The sequence below is a fragment of the Macrosteles quadrilineatus genome, unplaced genomic scaffold (genome assembly GCF_028750875.1).
Source record: "Macrosteles quadrilineatus isolate MER2022 unplaced genomic scaffold, UCM_ALF_1.0 Scaffold_2__2_contigs__length_208266976, whole genome shotgun sequence".
Lineage (NCBI taxonomy): Eukaryota > Metazoa > Arthropoda > Insecta > Hemiptera > Cicadellidae > Macrosteles > Macrosteles quadrilineatus.
Genome location: NW_026542595.1, coordinates 1,483,772 through 1,501,606, shown reverse-complemented (window position 1 = coordinate 1,501,606; position 17,835 = coordinate 1,483,772). Strand labels below are relative to the sequence as shown.

Below are 17,835 nucleotides of genomic sequence, written 5' to 3'. Positions count from 1 at the left end.
GAAGGTTTAGAGAAAAATTGGGAAATTTTGTGTTTTGAGGGTCAAAAGTGAGAAAAACCAATTTTTACCCCATAAAACCCCCCATAAAAACCTGTTCCCATTGTCCGATCATGCTGGATCGCGAACTCATTCAAGTTTATCCCGCCTTACACCTTCAAACCAAATTTCATCAAAATCGGATAAAAATTACTCAAGTTATCGTGTTCACGGACACATATATATATAAATCTATATATATATATATATATATATATATATATATCTATATATATATACATATATAAAAATTTGAACGAATGGTGTTTTTGGCCTCTGGGGACATCATAATGAAAAAGTAAATCGGTCCCGGGCCTAAGTCTTACCATGAGACCTACGGTAATAGCTACTTCCCTATAGGGAAATTCGCTAAAACATCGAAGGAACAATCATAAGTGATAAGTTTGAAGTAGAAATAGTCCCAAGAATACCAACGATATCATCTAGTCAAAAGTAGTCAAAAGGCAGACACCAACCAGTTCAATAGATATAACATAATGCAATAAGAAATCATTAAAAGAGTTACTATAATTTAACGACTATACAATTATTCGTAATGGAACGTTAAATTGCTAAACATGACATTATACAGAAGAACATCAATTTTAACATAAGAAAATAAGATCCTTATATAATTTTTTAAGACCAATTTTTTACCAGGAAATTGTGGACGTCCAGAAAATATGAGTAGGCTAAAGGCGGTGACACACTATCGATCTTCTCCCCGATCAAGACCCCGAACCGAGCAGGGAGAAGGGAGAAGGGAGATAAATATCAGCAAAATTTTACTCCGAACATTTCCCCGAACATAACCAAGACCAGACGAATTCTACCGAGCGCGGCAAAAGGAAGTTTGGAGAGAGATAGAGAGTGTGTGTGAGTGAGAGCGCGGAGGCAGTGCCGCAGAAGAGGGAGGGGGGTAATTTCTATAACATAAAAATTATTGTTAAAAGTCGCATTTTGAAAACTTGTCGCAAAAATAAAATATTCTAGAAAGGATGCTTAGTTATATCTATTGATTTCTATTGGTTTTATTCATTGAAATAACGTTGCACAATGATCATTTGAATTGCCTTTAATAATATTAATGTTTATATTATTTTTGAAAGAATTTAAGTCAACATCAATTACTTAATTCAACCTTAATATTATTGATATAATTGATTTAACGGTTTCTACACTTTCAACCTTGACCAAACAAACCACAAACATTACATCTTAAATGATTATAATATATAACGGCAACATATTACCCAACATTTATTTATTTTACCAATTAAAGAGTTTAATTGCCATATTAAATCAGAACTATCAATGCTAGCGCAGGCGGCCGCTCGGTGCGGCGCTCGCGACGGCGCTCGCGACAATGTACGGGGCAAAAATGTACCGTGACACACTATCGTACATCGGACCGTACATCGGACCGATCTTTTCTTTGATCTTTCGCCAAAAAACCGCCTCCAGAGCGCTCGTCTCCCTGCTCGGCCTGATGTCTTGTTCGGCGTCTTGATCGGTGTACGGACCCGTGACACACTATCGAACATCCTCCCTTCGACCTCCCTTCTCCCTTCTCCCTGCTCGGTTCGGGGTCTTGTTCGGGGAAAAGATCGATAGTGTGTCACCGTCTTAATTAATGTAATTTTTATGTTCTATTTTAACTTTTGATTAAGAATTATAGACAATGATGGAGGATCAATAGTAAACACTCCATTGTAAATAGATACAACAATAAAAATTAAGGTGTATGATAAACATTTAAAACACGTTGGTCCACTGAATTTCTATACACTCTGTATATTAGAAGGTTGCCAAATATGTGATAAAAACTGTTAATTTATAAGATTTCCAACCGTATGATACACTATTGAGCTTTAAGTCTGCTTATGTACGCTTTAGCGGTTTGAATACTACAAAACATGGTGTCTTTAACGTTTAAAACATTGAAAGTCGGCATGTTTAAATCAAACATATTATTAATATTATTATTGTATACGACGGCGGATATTTGAACGCCTTCAATGTGAGGGGCAATAGTTTATACTGTTGGACCAAACGAACTCGTATAAAAGTGTTGGATAAAACGATTTTGGACCAAACGAACGAGTTTTCAACTGTTGGATAAAACGATTTTGGACCAAACGAACGAGTTTTCAACTGTTGGACCAAACGATTTTGGACCAAACGAACGAGTTTTTAACTGTTGGACCAAACGAACGGCAATATAAACGTTGGACCAAACAATTTTGGACCATTTGAAGATGATCCGATCTGTCAGCTCACTACACGGATATTGGAAAAGAAACAGTACAATGGAGTATAAAAATTAAAAATGACGTCACTGGCTTTAATTTTATTTATTTGAATGTAATTGACTAATCTAATTTGGATGAAATATTCTTGTAAAGTTAACTTGAACATAACTGAATAGCCGAAACATGTTGTGAATTTGGTTACTGGCCACTACTTGTCGAACTGTTGGCGTTAAGGTATATTGTACCTATCAGTCTTTTACGCTACATCTCAGAAGCGTTAAGATATTCTATACTGGCAGGTCTCTTTTTTTCTGTATGTAGCATATTACTTCAGAGGTGTATATTGTTTAATACGTTCGCTACCGAGCGACGCGCATTTGCGTCGGTCCGGTCACTCCTACAGACCAAAAGGAATGATCATGACGTTCCTTACAGACCAAGTGATATAGGAATAACATTGCCGACAGACCAAAAGAGAAATATCGTTTAAATGGACTAATTGACTTCATAATAACCTTAAGTGAATTAGTAAGCAATAAATATTGTTTTTATTTATCGTTTTGAGCAAATTTTTAAACGTCGCATATATGCGTCGGTCAGTCTATTTAATGAAATCCAGTTAAAAAGATTACATTTTCGTTTCAATAGACCAGGCGACGCACGTAAGCGTCGTTGTAAATTTAATTTGGTTGTTTCAAGCTTTTACACAAACCAATAAAGAAACTCCACTAAACACTAGCCAAAACTACAAAGGTTATAACGTTTACATCTGTTCTGTGATGTCGCGGAATACACAATGTAAACAACAATGTTGCCAACTGTTGTGTGACGTAACCAATCGTCATATCCACAGACCAAGCGACTCACATTTGCGGCAGATATCCCTCTAGACTGATACGATAAAATCAGGGCTTTGAAATAGACCTTTGCTAAGAAATACCCTGATTAATAACATTGAACACCGACGCAACTGTGCGTCGTTAGTCTATTTGAATGTGACCAGCTGACGCAAATATGCGTCGGTGGTCTATTGTGAGAAACGAGTCGACGCACAATTGCGTCGCTGGTCTATGCGAACGTAAATTCCATATAATTGTGGTAGCGAACGTGTTAACGATATCAAAACTATTTTTTTTATTAGATATTACAGGGAACAAGTGATAGTTTTTTTCTCAAAAATACCAAAACTGTTTTCTTATACAAATTTAAAAAAAATTAAAAATGGGCCTGTAACATTTTTTTAATACTCCTGTCAACCTGTGTTTTTAGGTGGAAAAAATTAGTAACAAGCTGATTTTTTCCCCATCAACTACTACCATTTAGAGAAGTGTTCAGCCAAAAGTCCCCACCCCTACCCCCCTTGCTTCCCCCCCTACGCTCCCCTAAACATATAAAGTGCAAGGGTTTCGTAATTCATGTTTTCTCGATTGTTAAATAACATATTGAATCGCAATTTGTTTTATTGTCTTTGTTATAACATTTTCTACAACCATGTTGAGTTAACTTTAGTCGTAACTGTTGTCATTTGTTTGTTATTTCTATAAAAATGTAAAAATTTATATTTTTTGGACACGTAATTTTATTTTTGTCGCTATAACTTTTCTCGCCGACGTTTTATGAAAATATGTTTCAAGCCAAAGTTATAGCTGCTGTCATTAGCTTTAAAATGATAGATAATAGTACAGTAGAACCCCTCATATCCGGCCTTGGTTTTACCGGTCCTCTGTTTATCCGGCCCCTTCCAGGAAGCCAATATCAAAATTTTTTTCTCACACCTTACAGACGTTTAGTTACAAGCACTAGTCTTTGTGACTGCTTAAGTCATAAAATAAATTGTTCTCATTATTTATCTGTTTGTTTATACATTTATTTGCTGAGTCACTATACTCAGTTGAGCTAGTAGGCCTAACCTCTGATCAGTTGGCTGATTATTTCCAAAGTGGGTTTAGTACAGTACAGTACTAGTACATTAATTTTTGTATTTCACAAAATGGTTAAGAATGTTGAGTAGAAATGCAATGTACCATTTAAGTCCTAATGATCTTTAAGTACAATTTATTGTCATTTTTACCTCCATTTAATATGTTTTGTTACCTGGAATCATAATATTTGTAGCCTACATTCATTACTTACAGTAATGACTTTAACCTACAAATATTTTTTTCCTTTTTACAAACATGTTTATTTTTCTAAAAATGATCCCAGAACAGAATTAAATGATACTTTTTATTGCATATATTGATTACCTATTATTATTAGGTATGAATTGTCATTTTCATAGTAGGTTGGTTTATCCGGCCAAATCGTTATCCGGCCAGGGGCTTGGTCCCGTGGTGGCCGGATATGAGGGGTTCTACTGTACTTACTTTATTGGAGATCCTGCGAGATTCAGCCGGTGTAATGCAGTATGTGTACTCAGTCTCACTATTAAATAATCTCTAAAAAACAATCAAAACAAACCCCATCTATATATTAATAGGCAAGCATGTTTCTTTAAAACCTTTTTTCTCAGCTCGTGTGAATCGTAGGGAAAATCTACGCATACCGTTGGAAAGCTATTTTCCTGTAGGTGTGCAGAATCCCTTTATAAATTTAAATAGGCTCAAAGATAAGCACAAAAAATGAGTTTAAAAATTTGAAAAAATTAACATGGATCTTATGCGTTGCTATGCTGGTTACGAAATAACAACGAAATATAAACAGAAAACCAAAACAAATGGAGGAAACTCCAATCACATGTTTTATTTACAGTGTGGGGTGAAAATAGATAAGTGAGTACATTACATATTTTTGGTCGAGTTTCGACCACTGGACGACCTCTCGTATACAGTTAATAAAATGTATTTCAATAGTTTATAATTTAAAAAGCATGTAATCATTTTTATGTTTGTAATATTTTTAAAGGATGCTATCTTTGAACATAGTAATTGCATTGCCATGATTTAAAGTCAAAAATGTAACATACATCGAACTGCAATTTTTTTTAGTTTCCTTTTGTTATAATACTTCCTACAATCATGTCCAGTTAAATATCGTCCTAACTGTTACCGTTTGTTTGTTATCTCTAGAATAATGCAAAGATTAACATTTTATGGACCTGTAATTTCATTTTTTTGCAAAACTTTCAACACCGCACATTCACTAAACATTTCTCTCAAGAAATGCCACTGGCGTTGAAAAAAAAAAAACCGTAATTTTATGGAAGTATTTTTTAAACAAAATTGTAGCTGCTATCAACTTTAAAATGATATATTGAAACGTGTACGTTATGGTTACGTAACGCCATATATCAACCGTGAATGTATGGTGTGCACTATTTTTATGTGGCGCTCCATAGCTGATCCGTTACCGCACTCGTGTACAATGTTTCTACTCATTATCGTATTTTTCTTGATTTTTAAAATTGTAAGACACCAAAAAACAATAGGAAAGCAGTCGATTTAGTTCATACTTTAATTCAACTACTATACAAACTATAAGTAAATGTATTCAAAATAGGGAAAAAATAGGTGATTAGGTTAGGTCCAGGTTAGAAGGATTTGTTTACCTTGTTATACTAGGTTTTTGAAACAACCCATTTAATCACCCAATACGTGTGCAGGTCGTGGTAGACCAGTTAACGAGTTATTAAAAGAATCATTCATAAAAGTTTGCGATTTCATTGAGGAAAATGATGATTACCACCATATTCCTAACCTTTTGCAATTGATGAAAAATATATCAGGCAGAGACCAGGTTTATAAAACGAAGTACTTCAAAACATTATTACTAAATAACTTGGTGAAAGACTGCGAACATAAAAATAAATCCTCCATAGTTTGTTTAATAGATAGGGTGGACAAGATTTTCTCTGAAACTTGGTACTCTTAAAATAAAAGGCATGATAATATTAAGAGAAAACCTTGAAATATGCATGAATTCTTGTGACCATGAAAAAAGCATGGATTATACAGGAATTTCTCCATTGGACCATGAATTTTCAAAATCAGTTGAATAAATACTCAACCAATACCATTTAATTCACCAAATAAAATAATTTTCATATTTAAAAAAAGTTCATAAAAACAAACACCAAGAGAATACTGTATGGAGATGATTATTAAACATGTTCCACAATCAAAGACAATAATTGCTTAGTTTCATTGCAAGTCATTTGAGGTTAGCTAACTGATGTCAGCAGAGTTTTCCCAAGAACTGTATATGGTTTGAAAAATCATTAGTAGTCCTACCTAGGTATGGATAAAGGGGTGTGGGGACTTAAGTCATAACAACAGAAGTTTTAGACCATGCACAGAATTTAAACGGGATGTGCAATAAAACAGAATTTCCGACTCTGACACCTAATTTTTTTAGCTTTGTGGATAAAATCAATCTTATCTTAGTCCATTGACTATTAAGATAAACCAGAATACAGGATATTTCATGATATTCATGTAAGGGATTATACAGGATTTTTTTTGGCCGGGTGAGCGGGAGTTTTTGTTAATTCCTTTGGAAACACAGAATTAGACCTAGTCTTAATATATTTTAAGATTATCCTCCAATATGTCATTTGGAATAGCTGGACCTGTTGAAAACACTCTAAAACATATATTTCATGTTTGAAATGTTATTTAATAGTAACACACAAAGACACTGCCTCTTTAACGTCAATTTCTGAAATGAGCAAAACTCAATTGTGTTGAAATCATATGAGCGCATCAACCATGAAATTTTTCAAACTACCAATGAAAACCATGAATTCCTTATGATTTTTTTCATCCCACTATGGTGGCAACACTTATTTAGCATTGATAATGTGTAAAATGTGAGGGACCAGGGGAAATATTCAAATTTGAATTAATGCCATGATTTGCATTTTTACATCAAAATCCAACATTGCACAATCATGATAATTTAGGTCATTGACCTTTTTACCTTTACGCATCCGGTAGTGCTGATCAGAAGAGAAGCACGTCGATAATTATAAATTTATGTTCACGTAGTTGAAAAAAATTATTTTGTAAACCTATAAAACATTAGATAAATCATAAAGAAGTATAAAATCTTACATAAAGATAATAACAGCACTCCTAAATAAGGTTTACAGATAACAACATAAAAAAGTCATTATTCTTTCTCTTTGTTCTTCCATTCTTTCTTTGATTTCCCTTCATCCAAGCTTCAACAAGTTGTCATGGTTACTGATCACCCCATTAGATACTACTAAGCATTATCATCACTTATTGATAACATCACCATTTTAATGATTTTTATATTTTATTATTGGAGGCCTATTAGGGGGTAATTATTAACATTTAAATATTAATATACAACTTATCTTTAGTAGTTAATGGAGGACTGAAGAACCGACAATTTTCCAACGGTCTTGGTTATTTTCCCAATAACCGTTGGAACCAAAAACAGTCTTTTGGACCTGACACATAACTAAACTTAACAATACAACCAAAATCCGGAATTATGTTAAAATTACATCTGCACTTGTTTCATCTGTCAACATTCTTTCTTATTAAATGGCGACCATACAAAGTAGGTATTTAAAGCCAAGTATGAATGGAGATGAATGTAGGATGAGTGGCACCATCTTGTACTGTGTATTAATAGTGTAGATAGAGGTCCTGCTAGAAGTTTTAGCCTCATTAGGAAGGTAAAATGACTTTAATCTCAATAAATGAGATTGACACTGAACCCTAACTACCTAACTAAGATTATCATGAAAACAGCAAGTCCCAAAAATCCTATGCATTAAGAAAGAACACATTATGAACTAAAGCGATATATAATTTAGGACTATTGTAAAAAAAAGTTTATTTTTCTTATCTATAGAATTCAATAATTGGACTTAAGTGATTATTAAAGTAATGCCAAGTATTTGTAATGAAAATTATACCTCAATCACAAAAGAGTGTACTTTGTTACGTGTTATGAGTTTTCTTTGTCTTTGTAGGTGCTATGTTGATTTCTTCATTGAGGAAAATGAAAGAAGCTCAGCGCATAGTTTATGTGTGCTCTAATCACAAATTGCCGTCAAAAAATATCATGGACCTGTCCCTACTGGAAGGGGAGATGGGAGAGTGTAAGGGCACAGATCCGTTTTTCCCTATCAGAGTTATTCCTGTGGATATTTCCCCACATTCCCTCAGATGTGAATTGGTTATCCTGCTAGAACGTCTGGACATGAGCAAGATTCCAAAGCCATTGAGGAGTCCGATGCCTAAAGGCAGAAACTTCTACTATCAGGGGGAGTGGGAGGGAAAGGGTTTCAGAATAACTGGTCACAGAGAAAGACCTGGAAGAGGAAGTCCGTTTGGAAAACGAGGATTTCGTCCTACTCCGCGCCACATGAGAGAACTAGGAGGGGGATGGGCTCCTGCGGGGCCTGCCAGGGGACGCCGCCCACCCCCAGGCTTTGGTGGCCCCCCAGCATATGATAACTACATGGACTATGATTGTTTAGAAGTCAAACCCTATATTCCCCCACCACCACCTAGAGCCAACGTTTCACATCGTTTGGCTATTGCGAATGCGATGCTGGAGAGAGGTTTGAGACTGGCAGAGGAGGCAATGGCCGAAGGTAGCTACGGAAGAGGTCCTCTTCCACCACCTCCGGGAGTGATACCTCCCTACGCCGGGGGATACCCTCCACACAGGGGTGGCTGGGGTGGGGACAACTACGCCAGGGGAAACTACAGAGGGGGTAGGGGGCGGGGTGGACGAGGAAACAAGTCTCGAGGAGGTTGGAGGCGCTAAACATTGAGCAATGCAATGGAACACTTGCCATATCCAGCTTAAACATTTCTCATTGTACATTAGGTTATTACCTACTTTATCCTCCTGGAGAAGATGTATTCTATTCTAATTACAATTAATATATATTGCTTATAGGCTTGAAGAAGTATAATTTCATTATATCCAACTACATTAGACTCCCTCTTATCCGGACACCTTTTAACCGGACATCGGTTTAACCGGACCACTCTCGGCAGAAATGACATCTCTTCAACTGGACAATTTTTATCAGCTCATCGGTTTAACCGGACTAGATCGGCAGGAAGGCCCACTGTACAAGTACCGCCCAGGTACTGAAACAACTGTTGTCGTGGGAAAGATTTGAGATCAGTGATCACGTGTCTAAATACAATACTCTCCTAAATTTAAGTCAAATATGTAGACCTATACAGTATGCATTTAAACGGTCAGTTTTAACGAGTTTTTGGAGAGGTCGGTTTAACTGGAAAAACTGTTATCCGGATAGCTTCGGTTCTGAGAAGTCCGGATAAGAGGGAGTCTACTGTAAATGCAATTTACGAAGCTATGTTGCCTTTTATAAGTATGTGTATAGACGTTGTATGTTTTAAATGTTTTACCAGGAATATAATGTAATTCAATTACTGTGTGAGTTTCAATCTATCCATTTATCTTTATTCTTTTTAAAAACAAAATTTCCAAACTGCTTTAGTAATAGACCCCAAAGCAGAACGTTTTTAAACTTTTTGGAAAAATCTAAAAGTTTTCTGCGGGCTTACACCATCCAAGTTGCGTGTAAATGAACCGTGTGTGTGATAGTTATAATGAATATTTGGAAATTCGTATCCGTTTGAATACGCCTACTGTTATTACTGTACATTGAATCGCTTTAGTAATTTGGTTATTCTATGCGTTCTTACTCACGATCGATGCACCGAATATTGATGTCACAGCTTTCGTTTATGTAATGCATGACATTTTGTAGCGTTACTGTTTTCAGAACAGTGATTTTTTCTGCAGAAAATAAATTTGTAGACTTTCTATAGAAATATTTTCAGCAAAAAACATATTATTAACTTGTTATGTAGCATTTTCAGCAGAAACTTATATAGGTTAAGCATAAGAAATGGCGGTGTAGCCCTAACTTTGCCTTGGAAATTTTATAAAAAGGGGTTTTTTTAGGCAGGCTAGGCTTTCTGCAGCCCTTGCCATCTTTCTGCGACAATGTCGCACTGTCGCCCGTAGGTCTGCTTTGGGGACCTTAAAGATTTATCCTGAAACTAAATACACGAGATATTCCATGTTTAAAAAAATTAGGAACACTTTAAAAACAACCATTTTGTAAAATAAGTTGAGTGAAATGAGTAACTCTTCACTCAAAACAATTTATTCAGCATTGCTTCCAGGATTGATTTGTGACTGAATAAATAGGTTTATGTACTTTACGTCGTCAATTCTTCTGTAGTCTCGGGCTACTAGTTTCAAAACAGTTGTTTCATTTTCAAGCCCATTTCGTCATACATAAATTAATAGTACTCAATGTCGTCGTCAATATTTACAAATTTTACATTTCGTCATACATAATTTATAATTTATACATAATTTACATAATTTATACATAATTATTTATGTATGACAAAATGGGCTTGAAAATGAAACAACTGTTTCAAAAATAGTCGCCCAATACTACAGAAGAATTGACGACATAACGTAAACCTATTTATTTTGTCAAAACAATTTGTATTTTAACTCAAATGGAATACTTTTTAAAATGTCATTTGAAAGTATACATTTCATTAACTAATCTATATTTTTTATTTATTAAATCTCACAATTTTGGATTTGTTTGGTTTTCAATATAATAACATACAAAGCAATACCTTGTCTTTGGCAATAATAATTAATGGGGTTCCTATAATGTCAATTTTTTTTACCAGAGATTAAAAAAAAATATTATGTTATTAATTATTAAGTTATTAAGTTACTAGCTGAGTACCCGTCCTTCATACGGAGTTGGCGTATAAGTATACAATGCTTATTGCAGTTATACTCGTGCTTTGAATTTGCAATGGGAGAGGACATGTTTTAAGAAAATTTTGTTTACTATAATTTACGGTATACTATAGTTTAGCACATCTACCATAGCCATAATGTTCTACCACTTCACCTAAACAATAGAAAGAAGTAAAGTTCTCACAGGTTTTTGTTGCTGCTTGGTTTAAATTAGCTGTTGTCATAAATTAAAGAACTAATGGTGCTGCACCCTGTTGGTTAACCGTAACCTTTTAATGGTATTGAATAGAATAGATAAGATTCTAAATATCAATAGTATTTGAATAGAAACAAATTGTGTAGTTATAACAGCTGACAAAATTATTTAATTCCTTTTAAATAAGAATACTCATAAGGTTACCATGGGAAACTCTAGAGCCACTGGGGCGGAGTTCAAAAGGATTTTTGAGGTAAAAATATGCCTATATGTTAATCGGGAATGTGAGCTATCATCATACCAAATTTCAACACAATCCGACCAGTAGTTAATGCGTGATTGAACTTCAAACAAACACACAAACTTTCACATTTATAATATTAGTATGAATGTTATTAATAATTATTATGGTATGTTATTAAGTTATTATGTTCCAATATTTTACCATTTGGTCATTTTAAATGTGTTTTTCCAAGTATAGATGTTTCACACAATGCTTTCTGGGCTGACCAAGATACAGTAGAACCTCGCTAATCTGCCACCTACGGGACAGGGAGCATGGTCGGAACAGCAAAAAGGTCGGATTATCAGAGGAACGTGTTTATTGACATAAAAACGTAGTAAAACTGTATTTCGAACAGACCACGGATAACCATGGTTAATCCAACATGACTTAAAACAGTTATTTCCAACTCATAAACAACGTCTTATACTAACTGTATAAATGAACTTTAATGTGATAATTTGTATATTACATCATAAAAATACAATTAGTAGGCTATTGGGCAATCATGATATTTATTTTGTGTCATTAACCTTGGTTCAGTAATAAAAACTGTAACGTTTAAAATCACAGCTTTTTTCAAACTTTTACTCAAACAAATAAATTGCCAAACATTGTACAGCAAAATAAATAACAATAGAAAGTCTAGTAAGCTACTGCTGACAAGTGGGCGAATAAAGGAGCTGAAAGCCCGCTCATGGGTCCAGAGCCGACGTGTGGCATTGCTTACAGCACAGCACGGAGAGCTGTTCGCCAGTGGATGGGCATAGAACATCGAAGGAGCTGGGAAAGAACAGAAGGCAATGTACAGTCAAAGAGAATGCTGCAGGCACCTACTGGCGTGATAGCGGCAGATGCCCTTGGGCTGAGTAGGGAGATCCTGCAGAAGGTGGTTGGCTTTATTAGCGGCCATTGGGTATTCCGTGGACATCTACACAAGAAGGGAATTCAAGTTGAAAGCCTCTTATGTAGGAAATGTGAAGAGGAGGAGGAGACAGCATTCCACGTGATATTTATGTGCCCAGCCCTACAAGGTCTGGCATGAGATCCCTTGGCCTATCGACTGGAGATCAAAGGGAAGAACGGGTCACCATAGTCAAAAGGATCTCATGGTTCACAAAGAAAGAATGAGTACCTGTGAATGAGGGTGAACAATAAGCTGTTCCAGCTGTGCTGCAATCCCATGGTTACTTGTAAGCCTGGCTTTCTATTAAAAAAAAAAATCTGCTAGTCATAGGCTACTGCTACGCTGTTTCAGGACTGAAGAACTAAGATTACGCATAAAAAAGTATAAAATAATAGTAGGCTACTTATAGCATAACAACAGTCGTAAAATACACGATAAAGATAACAACATAAAAACATCACTTATTCTTTCTCTTTGTTCTTCTATTCTTTCTTGAGTTTCTCTTCATCTACCCATTCAACAAGTTGCCATGGTTACTAATCACCCAATCACAGGCTACTGTACTACAGTTGTTATGATTACCAAATACCCAATCACAAAATGTTAGCAAGCGCACAGCAGACAGATGTGTCATATGTAGGCCTAAGGAGCAGAAGATTGTCAGTGCAAACGGATAGCTTGACCTTGAAGTTTTGATCGACATTCCTTTGTTTTGCTTTCATTTTATTTTTGTCAAATTACATTTTTCAAAAACAATAATGTGGGAGCCTACTTTACTTAATATTAATAATGGGCAGAAATGGTTAAATATACAACAAATTTCAACACATTATCAAGTTCGAACACTTCAAACAAATTAAAACACTATTTATAAAGTTTTTTTAGGTATTTTTCTTGGGCAATGAGGTTATGTTAGCAGAAGCCTGTTGTGTTGGCGGCACGGTCGCACAAAGAGAGGAGTCGGATCATCAGAGGTTCTCAGGATTAGCGAGGTCTTCTGTAATTGTACAAAACAGTTGACATTGTCAGCTTTGATTTTGTACATAAAAGTAGGCCTATACCTATGCTAATGTAAATTATGCACCCTACCCTGCTAGTGTGGTGTTGTAATATATTTATGAAATAAAAATGTTCCATGATTATCACACATAGAACCAAATTAAAAGTTTTCACAATTACAATTGCAAATTTTACAATCTACGGTGTGAATCGCAGACTTTAAAACATCAGTGTCTGAAGTAGTTATACATTAAAACAAGTTAACAAAAGAAATCCAATTGGTCAATTGAACTTTGTTGTTCCTTAAAACATAATGCTTGGATATTAAACAAAGCGTAATTCAGAGTATGAATTACCAAAGTTAAATCATTTACAAAAGATAAAAAGCTGCGCAACCCAGAGGATGGATTGCAAGCTCAATGGTGTTTACTTGTTTTCCAAGTTAAGCAGACTGCTGTTTGGAGATGGTGGCAACCAACGTTTTTCAAGTTTTTTTCGTCATCCTTGTTTTGGTGGGCAACCAAAATTTAGGATGATCACTGATCAGTCCAACACCTTCCTGAGGGACTCGTTGAGTCTGCCAGTGAATTAAAAGTGAGTTGAACTCATTTGTAGTTAAGTGTTGTTAAAAGAGGTTTGGTTAGCTCATTGAGCAAAGCAACCCTTTGTTGGAGGCCCTTACATCATTTGAGTGTAACAGGCCTGTAGGATTAAATACGCTAATGACTTTAAGTTTCAAAGTTACCAATATTTGGAACCCGCACAGGTTAAATTATGGATTTAACATTTGTCTTGCCTTACAAGTCTCGTAATAGACACTCAAATTAAACATAACATTACATAATGACAGACTAGTGGGGCACAAGAACTCTGTACAGTACATGTGTTATTCCAAGCTCTCAGTATTTTTTTGTATATTGAGATGACTTATTATTTTGACATCTTGTAAAAAGAATAGTGATTAAATAAAATAAAGACGACTAAGATGGTTCTTAATTTTTATGTCGTATTTGACAGTGACAGTTTCACATATTTTTACAGCTGTGGTTTTTTTCAGGTAAGCAGTTCATTGCAACGATGAGGAAGTCAACTGAAGTGAACAGATTGATTTATGTTTGCACAAGCCAATTCCCTCCAACACAAAATCTTCTGGATTTGGTGAGTAAAAACGAAAAGCACGGCTTCCAAGATCTGGATCCATTCGTAGTTAAACGTGTGATTCCTGTTGATCTGCATCCGCATATGCTACGAGTGGAGTTGGTTATAGTGTGTGAGAGGTTATCTGCTGATAAAATTCCTAAACCTAAACGATCACCCAAAACAAACAAGAATCAAAAGAACAACCATAGCCCCAAAAGGTGGTTCAGCGCTGGGCGATCGAGTATGTTTCCCACAGAAGAAATGGTCAGGATGTACTCTGGTGGATGTAGAAAAGTACAAGATGTGGATTACCAGAAGAGGGACTCCTTGTACCCCCCGCCACTGAGGGGAGCGTTGTACCAAGGTTACAATAACATGTATATGAGGGATAATGTTTATGAAAATGAAAATGCCTATGTATCCCATTACGACCCAGCTAGATCCATATATCCGTTTCAGTTTCCTGACAACAGTCATACAAGGTTCTCCAGGTTCTCAAGAGACCTTAGAGAAACTTTGGATGGTTACTATCCTCCCAAACAACACACCACAAGTAAGCTCGCTTACGCAAACTCTCTTCTGGAGGAAGGTATGAGGATTGCCTCAGAAGTATTGGACATTAGACACACAAGGCTGCCTTATCACAACAGATGGCCCAGGAGAGGAAACAAGTACAATAGCAATAAATATAGATATTGAATATAAAACACGGTATCTGCTCTAGCCCTAAATGCAATCCAACAATATCCTGTGTTTTTATATTTTATATTTTTTTTGTATTTGGTTCTTTTGTTGGTTTACCATCACTGTTACTTTAGCCATTATTTTCCTTGCTAATTAAACCACTGCTGTGGAAAACTCTAATTAAGAAATCAGAAAGCTTGATTCAATCTCTGTAGATGATCCAGGTATTGTTTACAGAGATGATAATAACAGAGTTTGCTCCCATCAAAATAAAATTCAATGGCAATTCTAGGCTATTCAGGTTCACAATATTTAACTGAAAAAACTTGCCTCTCAAAATACGCCTAACTTACTTCCTTACACCTGCTAGTACATTATAAACCCCTCTGTGAATTCCCTGACAATTTCTCACGATCGCAGTCACATCAATGGTCACATCTTTCGATTGTGGCAAAATTGGTGATGATTCCCCAATATTGCAACAACATTCTTGATGATTTCCTACAATTGAGGGAACATCCGTGATGATTTTTTCCGATCTCAGATATCTGTGATCATAATATGATATATTAAATTCACAGCAAAATTTGTAATGATTTCCCAAGATCATTAAGTACAATCGCTGCAAAATCTGCCATAACTCTTCTGGTTGTGGCAACATTCATTTATCTTCCCGGTGATCATGTAAACCCTTTTGAATATTTTTCACAATCCAGGCAATAATTGTGGCAATATACCTCGATCGTGACAACACCTGTGATGATTTCACACAATCGTGACAACACCTGTGATGATTTCACACAATCGTGACAACACCTGTGATGATTTCACACAATCGTGACAACACCTGTGATGATTTCACACAATCGTGACAACACCTGTGATGATTTCACACAATCGTGACAACACCTGCGATTTGTTCAATTCCTGTGACTACTTTAGCTATCGCTGCCACATCTGAGATCATCTTGCGATGGCGGCAAAATTCATAAAGATTTCTTGTGATCCCGGCAACGGCTGTGATCATACTTGCGAACGCGGCTATTCCAGAATTGCAGTAACGTTACACAATCATGGCAAAATCTTTGATAATTTCTCATAATCACGGAATCACACGTGATGATTACTTGTGATCGCAGCAATATCGGCGATCATCTCAACATTCGTGACTATTTTTCCGACTGCGGCAATATCTGTTATCATCTTTTAATCTCGATGAAATTTGTGATGATTTCCTGTTATTGTGGCAACGTCCGTGATCATTTCTTGTGATCGCTGCAACGTCCGTTATTCATGAAAGTTTTTCCGCGATCGTGATTTTCAAATAGCCTGCGCCAAATGACAAAAATCGGTGATTTCGGGCAGATTTCTCAGCTATGACTAATCCACTTAATTTTCCCTGTTCTTAACCAAATGCACGTACAATTAATGGATTTTTTTCAGTCATCAAAATTTGTGTGCAATTTCCGGTTTCCAGGTCAACTGGACACCCTGAATAAGTATACTATCACATGCAGAATATCATAAATAGGCTACTCTGGACAAATGGGTTTAGTCAGTAAGCCAACCCTAATTTTACCTCATGTTACAGTGTCCATGTATATATGTTTTTTTTTTGTTTTTTTAGTTAACGTACAGTTTTTACTTTTAAGTAATATGTTTGTTATAAATAAACAAACGTATTAACCTAAAACAATTGTTAAGGAAAATAATTATTAATGAAATTCCCATCTGAAATAACAGTAGTGGTAAGGTAAGTTAACATCTTAGCGATTGCAGGAAAGATATATGTCACTGTGATCGCAAAATTTGCGCACAGAGGTTATTATAACATTCAACCTGTTTAATATGAAAGAATTGATTTTTTTTTATTTTGCTGAAGTTAGGCTACTTTTTTAAAGTTTTGCCAAAGTTATATTTTACAATATAAGTAAACGTGTGTATTTTATTTTAGCTATTATTGAATAACTTGATTTATTTTTTTTTTACCTGATTCTTTCTTTTTAATATAGATGATTTTTTCTTTCCATATTTAAATCTCTATAATCCTTATTCACTAAGTTTTAAACTAGGTTTATTATTTTTAATAGCCGTTTTAAAAACAGTTGTAAAAGTCAGCTAGTACCAAAGTAGATAATGATTAGTTATCATGGAATATTTAACTAAGTATTCTTTGTGAAGATTCCAAATAGTCATTTGCATTGACCAGTACAAGTTTGTACAGATAAGTGCAATTGAGCCTATTCTTAAGACTGAATAGTTTAATAGGTAATTCACCCATACCGCCGCTATTTTGTCAACATAAAATACGAAGTTTACCTTATTTATACTTGTAGGAGCTACCTAATAGTAAATTTATACTTATGGTACCTTTTATAGAATTGTAATTTACTAGAACCTTTTTGAGATTGTGTCTGTAAATTGAAATTAGGCCTGTCTAGTGTTATTTCGCACTTCATATCAACATTCAGATAGATTTTCAACGAGATTTAAAAACAAATTAAAAACCTCTTCCTTTCTGAGTCTAAAAGTTAGTAAATTTCCCAAACTGATGCAATGCTACTTTGTCTAAAGTTCA

General features: G+C 35.2%; 1 protein-coding gene across 2 annotated transcripts in view; it reads left to right on the top strand.

The window, feature by feature from the left end:
- Positions 1-9,680, top strand: part of LOC128987784 (tRNA (uracil-5-)-methyltransferase homolog B-like) — a 114,507-nt gene extending 104,827 nt beyond the window's left edge. For both annotated transcript variants that reach the window (XM_054408803.1, XM_054408804.1), the window contains one exon: positions 8,236-9,680. In XM_054408803.1, coding sequence (XP_054264778.1) covers positions 8,236-9,038 — 803 coding nt within the window. In that variant the 3' untranslated portion in view covers positions 9,039-9,680. The remainder of the gene's footprint in view (positions 1-8,235) is intronic.
- Positions 9,681-17,835: the final 8,155 nt, after the last annotated feature.